The sequence below is a fragment of the Ochotona curzoniae genome, unplaced genomic scaffold (genome assembly GCF_017591425.1).
Source record: "Ochotona curzoniae isolate NIBS_2020 unplaced genomic scaffold, NIBS_Ocur_1.0 scaffold_1852, whole genome shotgun sequence".
In the NCBI taxonomy this organism is placed as follows: domain Eukaryota; kingdom Metazoa; phylum Chordata; class Mammalia; order Lagomorpha; family Ochotonidae; genus Ochotona; species Ochotona curzoniae.
In genome coordinates this window covers 36786008-36798340 of record NW_024467087.1, presented here as the reverse complement: position 1 = coordinate 36798340, position 12333 = coordinate 36786008, and the positions used below count along the sequence as shown (strand labels likewise).

The following is a 12333-nucleotide window of genomic DNA, read 5'->3' as shown; positions in this document are numbered from 1 at the left end:
AAGTCCATTATTCTGCTATGTAAGTGTATCATGACATTAGCCATGATTTTAAAACACAGTCAGGTAGTGTTGCTCCTCACTCTGACCACTCCTCTCTCCCGGCGTGGTTTCCCATTGACACATAAAACGTCTGCAAGTCCCAGTGTGATCTGATTCCCAGCTGTGTTTTTTACTTTCTCTGTCCTTCACTGCATTCCCTCCACATTACCATTGTTGCTGTTTCAGTAAACAGGCAACTTTTTCTTGATTTAAGGTCTTACCATACCTTTCTCTTCCCACGCATAAAATCCTCTTCCACTAGTTCTTTGCATGGTGGCTTCCTTTGTGGCATTCAAACCTCACTTCGAAATCACTTCACGCAGGTTTTCCAGCACCACCAATTTCTGTCACATTACTTTGTATTCTTTGTTATTAAGGATTGATTGTCAATATCTCCTTCTCCCAGTAAATTTCATGAGTCGGGACCTTGATTATGTTCATATTTTATCTCAGGTGATTGGTGTTGTGCTTGTCCAAGAGATGGCATTCAGTAATTATTGAATACATGGATTAATACATAGGGAATACTTCTGTTTTTAGGATATTTAATTTGGCCACTAATTTGACTTCTACATGATGCTCTTTGCACTTCAGCACTAACAAACTGAGAAGCCTAAAGATGAAAATCAAAATCTAAAGCTAGGGACAATGTGGGCACAGGAGAAAATAAGCGAGTTGTTGAGCTGGGTTAGTTTTGGACTTGTTTATGGGATACAGCTATTTTAGGAGAAAGCTGTGTGTGCTACCAGTATTCTTACTGTTTGACTCCCACAAGAAGACCAATTTGGCTGATGTATTTTACTTTTGGGAGTTGTTTCTATTTCTCTAATAAAGGGCTTTCTGAGGAAGTTAACCTTTAGGTTTTGTTTTCTGGTTTGTTGTCAGCTTATTTGTTGTGTGCCTTTCACAGTCTAGGTACTATCTACTAAATGTGGTGGTATGGGTATAGTCACTGTGTGTGTGGGGGGAAAAGATACTGTGTGGAGGACAAATGAGAACTTGAGACTTGTTTCTGAATAGGGCATGTGCAATAATGATGCCTCAGAAGAGAGAGAACAGCTCCCAGACAGAAAGAAAGACCTTACAAGATTGTTACCGGACTGACCTCTCAGCTTGGGAAGTAGAAGAAAAACCAGGTGACAGCAGCAGTATCTTGAAACGAGACAAGCCAGTGGAAGATTGTGAACATGCTGAGGATCAAGCTGGAGACGCACTGCAAAAAGCACTGGGGTACTTTGAGAAAGGTTAGGAGACTTTGTTCCATTTATGAGAATTCAACTTCTATGAAGATATTCTAGTCTTTCTCTTGTTTATGCTGTTGTTTCTTTTTTCCCCTAAGATTTATTTATTTTTATTGGAAAGGCAGATTTATAGAGAAAAGGAGAAAAAGAAAGATCTTCCATCTGCTCTTTACTCCCCAGATGGCTGCCATAGCGGGAGCTGAGCTGATCCAAAGCCAGGAGCCAAGAGCCAGCAGCTCCCTCGGGGTCCTCCATGCGGGTGCAGGGTCCCAAGGCTTTGGGCCGTCCGCCACTGCTTTCTCAGGCCACAAGCAGGGAATGAGATGGGAAGTGGATCAACTGGGACATGAACTGGTGTCCGTAGGATCTAAGCAGTTGCAGGCAGGGGATTAGCCAGTTGAGAGCCATCGTGCCTATGTTCTTGTTTCATAGGAATTTATCAAGCACATACTAGGTACCACTGTGCTAGATATTAGGGATCCAACAGACCCTAGCAGAATAATTCCTAAAAATGCTCCATATTGGGGTCATCTAAGGAATCTTTTTCTAATAAGATTTATTTATTTGAGAGGCAGAATTATAGAGGGAAGGAAAGATAGAGATCTTCGATCTGCTGGTTTACTCCCAGATCATCATGAAGGCTGAAGGTGGACCAGACTAAAGCCAGGAGCCAAGAGCTTCTAGGTCTCCCACATGGGCTCAAGCACCTGGATTATTAGCAGGAAGCTTAATTGGAAGCAACCAGGACTAAAAACTGGTACCCATATGGGATGCTGGCACTGCAGGAGGTGCTTTTACCTGCTGTTCTATAGCACCAGCCAAAGAATCTTTTAAAGATTGATTTGTGGGCCTGGTGTGGTAGCCTAGCAACTAAAGTCCTCACCTTGCATGTGCTGGGATCTAATCCCGGTTGCTCCACTTCCCATCCAGCTTCCTGTTTGTTGTTTGGAAAAGCAGTCGAGGAAGGCTCAAAGCCTTGGGACCTGGCGTGCTTGGGAGACCCAGGGGAAGCTCCTGGCTCCTGGCTTGGGATCGGCTTAGCTCTGGCTGTTGTGGCTATTTGCGGAGTGAATCAGTGGACAGAACATTTTCCTCTCTGTCCCTCATTCTCTCTGTAAATCTTTCCAATAAAAATAAATCATTAAAAAAATTTTAGTGTATTGATTTGTGACATCTATTCATAGTTTATTGGTATGGCATGCAACATGGTATCAGGACTTTTTAAAAAAGCTTTGCAGGTGATTCCAATATAATATTAGGCAGAATGTGAGAAGCTAATATTGAAAGAGATCACAGTCTGAAGCTCAATTCTTTTAGTTGCTTAAGGCAAGGGTAATAAGGTATAACTTAGTTTTCTTTACTGATGTACTCTTGCTATTGCTGTTTGGGCATTGTGGTTCTGTGGGATTACCCACCACTTGGGGTACACACATCTCATATCGGAGTGCCTGGTTTGAGTCTCAGCTGATCCTCTTTTGATCTGGTTTCCTGCTAATGCATCCTGAGAGGCAGCTGATGATGGCTTAAGTACTTGAACCCCTTCCTCCCACATGAAAGATCTGGTTAGAATTCTGACTCTTGGCTTGAGCCTGGCCCAGTCATGGCTGTTACAGGCATTTAGGGAGTGAACCATTGGGTAGTAGAGCTCTCTCTCTGTTGCTCTGTCTTTTAACCAGATAGAAATAAGCATTACACATATATTTTAGAGTTTTAAAAGAATGTTAGTTTTTAAGAAAGACTTGTACACACACACACACACATAAGTTGTAGTAGGTAGTGTAGTTACAGTGGTACAACTACAATTTGTTGAAGCTGAAGACTGAAAGAATTTTAAATGTTTAACTACTTATTATTGTTCCTTTTTTCCAGATCCCACTAGAAATTTAAGGAGTAAAGATAAGAACTTGGAAAAGCACTTGATAATTGTGGAAAATGTGGCTTGGAAGAATGGGTTATCACCAGAAGCAATTGACATTCTGCTCAACGTTGCACTCTGTGGTAGATTTGGTATGTCGAAAGGGCACATTTTGCTGAGTTTTGCTTTTCAGACTTTGAATTAGATTACTCACTGCAATCGATTGCAGTTCTTTATTATTGCCATTCTCTTCATGAGGCTGCTTTGATTTGATAAAATTATAAAGTGCTTTACTGCATTTAGATTATCTTATGAACCAAAAGTTTGTGTGTACATATGCTGAAAATGACCAGTTATCAGAAATCTTTAAAAATAAAATGCATTAACTCTTGTTGCCAAACATATGCAGCCATTTGTAACATTTTTCTTAAGAAGCATTGAAAATAATTTAAGTAGTGGTACTGAAAATCATCTTCAAAGATTAGTCTTGTTCATTGTCGTTAAGTTTACTTACCCCCATCACAGTGTTTGTGACTGACTTTCAAGGTTTTTTTCCTTCTGTTCAAGTAGCTTCTCCCTGTTGTAAGTTCATTGGTGTTAAGGGTGGGGACTGGGAAAAGTTCTTAGAAATAGTAACTGGTCAGGGCCCAGCTCAGTGGCCTAGCAGCTAAAGTCCTCACCTTAAACACGCTGGTTCTAATCCCGGCGGCTCCATTTCCCATCAACTTCCCTGCTTGTGGCCTGGGAAAGCAGTTGAGGATGCCCCAAAGTCTTGGGATCCTGCGCCTGCATGGGAGACCTGGAGGAGGAAGTTTCTGGCTCCTGGCTTTTGATTGCCGCAGCATCGGCCATTGTGTTCACTTGGGGAGTAAGTCATCTGATGGAAGATCTTCCTTCCTGTCTTTCCTCCTCTCTATTTCTGACTTTGCAATAAAAAGTTTAAAAATCTTAAAAAAAAAAAAAGAAAAAATAATACCTGGTCCATGTTCTTTCTGCTCGGAATCTTCTAAATTCAGAATTAAGAAATACTTTGGACTGAAAACACCCATGCAGGAAAGGTGAGGAAACAGTTGTAGGGTGGTTATAGAGACTTGCTTTAATGTCAGATCATAGCTTGGGAAATCAGATCTTCATTCTGGTGTTTACATTGTACCACATTGCTGTTTTTTCTACTGAAAATTGAGGCTGTTATCAAAGTATTTCCTGACGTTTACATATTGGGTGTCGCTGTCCCGCAGCGATGGACTTGGTGCACGGAGCCAATAATAACATGCGTGGACCCTGACTGATGGTCACAGCTGAAGTTTATTAGTGGCATCAGACTTTATATACTGAGGGTCATATGGGATAAGGGAGGAAGTATTGAGCTCATCAACAAAACCCAGTACCAGTTTCTATGTTTTTGTTTGGAACTCCTTTTGTCTTATATATTCCACCAAGTGTTCTCACACACATACCTTCCATTCAACTGTTCTTATATAAATGATATCCAATCTGGTATATAAAAGATAGACATTCAGTTGTTCTCATGCAAATATTATCCAATCAACTGTAATCCTGTGCTCGCTGACCTTCTAGGGTCACAATGTCCTACAATTGTGTTGTAAATTGAATTCAGCATATGACTCTCAGGTATTTAATTTCTCCATTCTTAATTAATTCTCCTTATTTTCCCAGAAAATTAAATCAGTTTTTGTCCTTATAGGTACTTTCACGTCATTTGAATTAAATATCTTCCCAGGAATCTGTGTTTAACTGATCATTGCCTGCCAAGATCAGTTCTACCCTTCCATTTTCTTTTTGTGTATTTTTGAAAGATTTACTTACTTTTATTGGAAAAGCAGATTTGGAGAGAGAAAGTTCTTCCATCCACTGGTTCACTCCCAAAATAGCCAGAACATCTGGAACTGAGCTGATCCAAAGCCAGAAGCTTCTTCTAGGTCTCCCATGTGGTTACACAGTCTCAAGGCTTTGCGCCATTTTCCTGTGTTTTCCAAGTACATTATTAGCAGGCAGCTGAATTGAAAGTATAGCATTCAGGAGTGGAACCAGTACCCATATGGGTTGCAGGCACTTCAGGTAGAGTCTTAATATACTATGCCATGGACTGGCCCCTGTAGATACAATTCTAAGAACAGGGGCCAGGCATGATGGCACACCTGGTTAATCTTTCCTTTGAAAGCACCAGGGTCCCATATGTGTACTGGTTCGTGTGTCAACTGCTTTACTTTCCATCCAACTCCCTGCTTATGGCCTGGAAAAGCAGTGGAGGGTGGCTCAAGGAACCTGCCCATGTGGGAGACCCAAAGAAGCTCATGGGTTTGGATCAGCTAAGCATCAGCAGTTGTGACCATTTGGGGAATAAACCAGTGGATGGAAGATCTTTGTATCTGTGCCTTTCCAATAAAAATAGATAAATCTTAAAAAAAAACTCTAAAAACATCTTGATATTCCATTCCTCCCTCCCTTCCCTTTTGTCTCATACCCTCCTTTCTGTCATTTTAGTTTTTGAGATAGCATAATATAAATTTAAAGTACTGTTAGAAGGCTTAATACTTGACAACGTGATGTTTTTAACACCAAGAATGAATAATAGTAAAGGAGGAATCAAGATACTAAAGTGTATTTTAATTCAGAGTTTATCTACTATCCAGGGAATGCTATAAACACACGGATATTGAAGTGTCTGATTCCAGCAACTGTAATATCAGAAGATTCTGTGGTTAAGGCAGTCTCTTGGCTTTGTGTTGGCAAGTGTTCTGGTAGCACCAAGGTAATCTTTTTAAACACTTTGATGATAAGTCCTTCAGAACCACTTAAGGGCTGGCAAGGAAGAGCCACTTACAGAGTAATGGCAGTGGCCTTTTGTGCAAAGCCTGGAGTTTTGGAATGATACAGCTTCATGCAAAGATGCTGCTCAAGGAGAAATTTTTATTGAGAAATAAAATGTATTATCTTACTTTGTGCTAGCAGCTCCTAAAACAACCCTGGGAGGGATTAAGCTCTTCTGTGCCAGTTCTATTTCTCTAAAGATAAGCATTTTGTCTCTCGTTAGGTACTTTTTTATCGTTGGCTGATTGCAATGTTTGACTTCATTGATCACAAGGAGCAAATTAACTTGCTCTATGGCTTCTTTTTTGCTTCATTACAAGACGATGATCTGGTAAGTAAACTTAACTTCAGTCAAATAATTTATTCATGTATTTTGACACATCATATATCCATCTAAGTGCCACACAATGTATTTTCCTTATTTTAACATAGATAGGATAGTGAGGAACAAAATATCAAACACTCTCATATGCCTCTCAGATTGACTAATATAAACTTTTTGCTATATTTTCTGTATGTCTCCTCTTAAGGAAGCAAAATGTCACAGAGTGTTGACTCCATGTTGGAGTTTCTTAGCTGATATGTATCAGTGGTTGTCATTTGTTTCACCTTTAAACCACTCTAACAGGGTCCTTAGGTTCACTTTGTATTTTCTTGATTAACACTATAGAAACCTCATCAGAATTAATGAGAAGGAGAGGATTGCATCTCATGAGGTACCAGTGGACTGAGTTTGATGAAATAGCATAATCATTCCCATTAAAAACATTAATAATGCTAAGAAATCAATCCGCTGTCCACCTGGAAGGTGTTCAAGGATCATCTGTGGTTCACAGATCGTGTGACTTGCTCATCTAACTGAGATCTTCTTACCTTGGGGAAAACCATCCATTGATTGCGTTTTTTTAAAAAGATTTATTATTATTATTATTATTATTAGAAAGGCAGATATACAGAGAGGAGAGACAGAGAGGAAGATCCTCCGTCCGATGATTCACTCCCCAAGTGAGCGCAACGGCCGATGCTATGCCAATCCGAAGCCAGGAGCCTCTTCCAGGTCTCCCACGCGGGTGCAGGGTCCCAAAGCTTTGGGCTGTCCTCAACTGCTTTCCCGGGCCACACGCAGGGAGCTGAATGGGAAGTGGGGCTGTCGGGATTAGAACCAGCGCCCATATGGGATCCCGGGCGTGCAAGGCGAGGACCTTAACCACTGCGCCACCGTGCCGGGCCCCCATTGATTGTGGTTTTAAAAAGATTTGTTTATTTATTTGAAGAGCCAACTGAGAGAAGCAGGGAGATAGAGAGATACTCCATCTGCTGGTTTACTCCCCAGCAAATGGACACAATGGTTTTGGCCGGTCTAAGCCAAAACCAGGGTCTAGGAACACCATCCAATTCTCCCATATAGGTAGCAGGGGTCCAAGCACTTGGGCTATCTTCCACTGCTTTTCTTGGCACATTAGCAGGGAATTGGAACAGAAGCAGAGCAGCCAGGATTTGAAGTGGCCCTCTGATACAGGCCGCTAGCCTTGCAACTAGTGGCTTAACCTGTTATATCATAGCATTGCCTCCCCACTTCATGATTATATTTTGAAATTGCTTTTTTGGGGGGACAGAGCTATGGCATAGCAAGTTAGACTGCTGCTTCTAGCAGCGAAATTGCATATGGGTGCCAGTTAGAGTCCCACCTGTTCCTCTTCTTTTTTAAAAAAGATAAATTTACTATGTTTTTGTTTGAAAGACATATTTACAGTGAGAGAAAGAAAGACAGAGGGATCTTTCACCTCTTTGTTCACGTCCCAAGAGGCTGCAATGGCCGGAGCTGAGCTGATCTGAAGCCAGGAGCCAGGAGAGTTCTGGGTCGCCCATGTGGGTGCAGGGTCCCAAGGCCTTGGTCCAACTTGTATTACCTTTCCAGGCTATACACAGTTATCTGGATCAAAATTGAACAGCTGGGACAGGTGCCCATATGGGAAGCCAGCACTGCAGATGGAGGCTTATCTTAATACATTGTGGGATTGGCACCCTGCTCCACTTTTTTTTTTTTTTTTTAAATGTATTTGTGTCCAGATAAGTTCAACAGTTTCTCATGCTCGCAATGAGGGAATCATGACTGGATATGAACTGTGCTACAACAATGTGGAGAAATCCAAGTTGGGGGGAGGGTGCGGGGAGGGGTTGGGGGAATCCCAGAGCCTGTGAAACTGTGTCACAAAATGAAATTAAAAAAAAAAAAAGTCTTACAATGTAAATGTATTTGTGTCTTGCTATTTTTTTTTAAAAATTATTATTGGAACATCAGATATACAAAGAGGAGGAGAGATGGAGAGAAAGATCTTCTGTCCGCTGGTTCACTCCCCTAGCAGCCACAATGGCCCGTGCTGAGCCAATCTAAAACTAGGAGCTCGGAACCTCTTCCAGGTCTCCCACATGGCAGGGTCCCAAGGCTTTGAGCCATCCTCAACTGCTTTCCAGGCTACAGGCAGGGAGCTGGATGGGAAGCATGGCCACCGGGGTTAGAACCGGTGCCCATATGGGATCCTGGTGTGTTCAAAATGAGGTCTTTAACCACTAGGCTATGGTGCTGGGCCCGTGCTCTACTTCCTGATCAGCTGCTTGCTAATATGCCTCAAAAAGCAGTGAAGGATGGCCTAGGTGCTTGTATTTCTGCACCCTTGTGGAACTCCTTGAAGAGAAGCTCCTAACTCCTGCATTTGGACCAGCCCAGCTCCAGCCAGTACAGCTATTTGGGAGGTGAACCAGCAGATAGAAGAGATCTCTCTCTCTCTCTTCTTCCCTGTCTGTAATTATGGCTTTAAATAAAATGGGTAAAATCTTTCTTTTCCTGTTTCACAAAATGAGATGTTCCTTTATTAGGACAGTAAAGTTACTTATATCCTGTGATGGCACAGTTCATAGTAAATGTCACTTATATATGATAGCCTGTCTGGCTGTATACAGCTTCATTGTAAGGAATCACTTTAACAGTATCATCTGTACTGACATTTACTATTTTTAAAATTTTTAATTTATTTTTTTGCATACTGATATATTATCATTATTATTATAATCATTTTATGATACAGTTCCATAGGCTCCTGGCATTTCCCTTATGCCAGACCCAATTTCTCCCCTCCCCCTCCTAGTTCCTCTATATCATTACTAAAGCATAGTTGTTCATACACAGTGATATGTCCATCATTGTGCACATGGACAATGACAGAGAGTCCAGCATCCTATTGTCAAGATATAGTAAACAGTTTCATTGTAAGTCCATCTTTGTCTGGAAGTACAAATGCATACTGCATTGTATCCTCACATCTGGATGTTAGTCTCCATTTCACAGCTACTGTACATCCCCTCAAATGAAAAGTCATAATACAAAATCAACAATCGAAAGAAAAATAGAAATTTACAATATCATGAAGTTAAATAACATGTTACTAGATATGAGAGTCTCCATTACACAACTACTATACCTTCCCTTAAATGAAGAGCCACAAAACAAAATCAACATCAGGAAGAAAAAAGAAATTAACAGCACCATGAAGTTAAATAACATGCTACTAAATGACTAACGTGTAGCTAAAGAAATGAAAATCAAGAACCTTGTTGAGGAAAATGATGCTACTGTATGATCTATGAGTCATTGAATGATTTAATGAGAAGAAAGTGTTTTGAAGAGATGAAACTAACAGAAAACATCAAAACCCATGCGATGTAGCTTCCGCTGATTTTTGTTGGTGAAATGTGTCTCTTCAGGACAACAAATAGATGGGTTTTATTTTTTAATCCAGTCTACTAATCTATGACATTTGATTGAGCTTAAGCCATTTACGTTCAGAGTTTAATATACATGGGTGGTACTTTGGTCCTGTCATTTTAGGAATGGGTTGTTAGTTGATTTAGTCTTCTGTTGTCATTTTACTGGGGTGTTCTTCACATTCGCCTTTGGTTTTGTTGGGTGCTATTCCTCTCCTCTGTCAAGAGAACATCTTGAAGTATGATTTGTAGGGCAGGTTTGGAAGAAGCAAATTCTTTGAACTTTTCTTTACTGTGCACGAGTTTTATTTCATTTTCAAAGACAAAAGAAAGCTTTGCTAGATATGTTATCCTGGGTTGATAATTTTTTTTTCTTTTAGAATCTGGAATATGTCACTCCATTCTCTTCTTGCCTATAGAGTTTCCTGTGAGAGATCTCCTGTGAGCTTAATTGGCATTCCTTTATATGTCAATTGATTTTTTTCATGTGTACATTTAAGGATCTCTTCCTTATGCTCAATTGAAGAGAGCTTGATGATCATATGTCGTGGTGAAGATTGCTTTTGATCAAGCCTGTTGGGAGTTCTGTGCCCCTCCTGGATCTTGTTTCCCAATTCTTTCTCCAGACTAGGGAATTTTTCCTTGATTATTTCATTAAATACATTTGCAAACTCAGCTTCTCTTTCTGCACGTTCTGGGACTCCCATAACTCTTATATTTGGTCTCTTAATAGTGTCTTTCAATTCTTGAATACTTTTTTTGGCCTGATCCAGCTCTGCTTCCAGCTTTTTGTTTGCTTCCCCCTGATGACAGGAAATATCTTCCAATTCTGAGATTCTTTCCTCTGCTTGCTTCATTCTACTTTGGAGACTCTCCACTGTACTTTTCATTTGCTCTACTGTGTTCTTAATTTCTAATATACCAGCCTTGATTTGCTTTATTGCTTCCTTAAATTCTTTGAACTCTTGTATGTGCTTCTCATTGTTGATAAGAAGCTTTAAAATGAGTTTTCTGAGTTCTGTGTCCCCTAATTTTCTCGATGTCTTCCTCAGTTAACTCTGAGGTTGGCAAAGAGTTTTGCTCCTTTGCAGGGGAGTTCTCGGTAATATTCATTGTGCTTTTGTCTCTTCTTTTGCTCTTGATCATTGTACTTCTGGTTAGCAGAGTCTTCTCCTTCGAGCAAGTTTCAAAGCTGTGTCACCCACAGGTCTACAATGCGATTTTAGTTATTGCAGTTGGTATACATCTCTTTGCTTGGAGACAATTATGCCACTCCATCCATCGAGTTCCAGGTCTGGGTTCTTATGTTAGATTTCCACAAAGAACTCCATAACTGCAACTCCTGGCTCATCAATCTCCACGTCCTGTGATACCGTGCTGAGGCTGAACTGTTGTCTAAACTACCTTTCTTCCCCTTTGTTGGAGCAGGTCCCAGGATTAGGGAGACACCAGGTGTCCTATATAAATAGATTGTTGGTGGTGCTGATCTTGCTGGAACCTGTTGGATGTTAGTTCTGGGTGCCACACGGACCTGTTTTGACCAGTACGATGGCACAGTCGGTATTATTTTCCTGTGGGACCAGTGTAATCCAGGGAATTCAGTGAATTCTTGTGAGCTCAGCACATGTGCAATTCACTGTTTCCTCTGCTGTCCTAAAACTTTTGCCACATTGTACAAATGACGCCTGATGTACCACTACTAGAGTTCTTGATCTGCTGGCTGTCAGGTTTTAGGGCTACCCAGACCTGCCCCAGGTGGAACCTGTAGAATGCCACGTTGATGCAGTTCACTGAGTCAGAAAAGAGTTGACTCCCAGCTCAGCATATGCTCTGTCCTTTCCCTTGCCTTTGCCTCCTAAAGCAAAGTGTGCCCAGTTCGGCTCTAGGGGGCTGACTCGGCTGTGAAATCCACCCTGTTCTCACACTGCCCATCTGGGGTCTGCTGCTCTGTCTCTGCTCCTGGTCAAATCAAATGGACCAGCAGGACGGACCGTTCTTTGTCTGGGTTCACCTCCCAGGCTCCCAGTGAAAGTCCCTTCCCAGCTGTTTGCTGATGGATTTCCAGCTGCTGGTTGAGTTCAGATCAGTGTTAGCTGAATGCTGCTGGAGTATCAGTCACTGCAACACCACACTGATGTGTCTGCTGCTTTCCTGTGTCTGTCAGTCTCCAGGAACCCCTCTGCTATTGTTCTGTCCTCTCCTATTTTCTGGAATGTATTTTCTCTGCTTCATCCTGATTAAATGTTTCTCTGTCTGTTTAAACGTGTCCTTACCCTATTCTGCCATCCTGATTCTTTCCAAAATAGGTAAAATCTTTAAAATTTTTTCAAGAAGTCCCAAACCTTAACTACCGTATTTTATGAAAGAAATAAATTTTTTTTGAAAAATTGATATTTCTACATGTTCATGCATTGTTCTAGGCATTGTAGAAACTTCAACATTTAACACAGGGCTTCCGTACTCCAGAACTTAAAATCCTTAGTTGGAGCATTAAGGAAGCACATAAAGTTAAAACATGGACTGATCGTTAAATTGTCAAAGGTGGTAAGTGATAGTGTGTGAACCATAACTGCCAGAGTGTTTCCAGAAAGGAGCATTGTAAAC

At 41.1% G+C, this 12333-nt stretch overlaps 1 protein-coding gene across 3 annotated transcripts in view; it reads left to right on the top strand.

The window, feature by feature from the left end:
• CENPI (centromere protein I) overlaps window positions 1–12333 on the top strand; it is a 64228-nt gene that overhangs the window by 997 nt on the left and 50898 nt on the right. For 2 of the 3 annotated variants that reach the window (XM_040999840.1, XM_040999839.1), the window contains exons 2-5: window positions 1060–1283; window positions 3150–3287; window positions 5790–5908; window positions 6191–6298. In XM_040999840.1, the coding sequence (XP_040855774.1) occupies window positions 1073–1283; window positions 3150–3287; window positions 5790–5908; window positions 6191–6298 (576 nt within the window). In that variant the 5' untranslated portion in view covers window positions 1060–1072. Of the gene's footprint in view, window positions 1–1059; window positions 1284–3149; window positions 3288–5789; window positions 5909–6190; window positions 6299–12333 lie in introns of those variants that run through there. The other variant, XM_040999841.1, reaches the window with a different exon arrangement.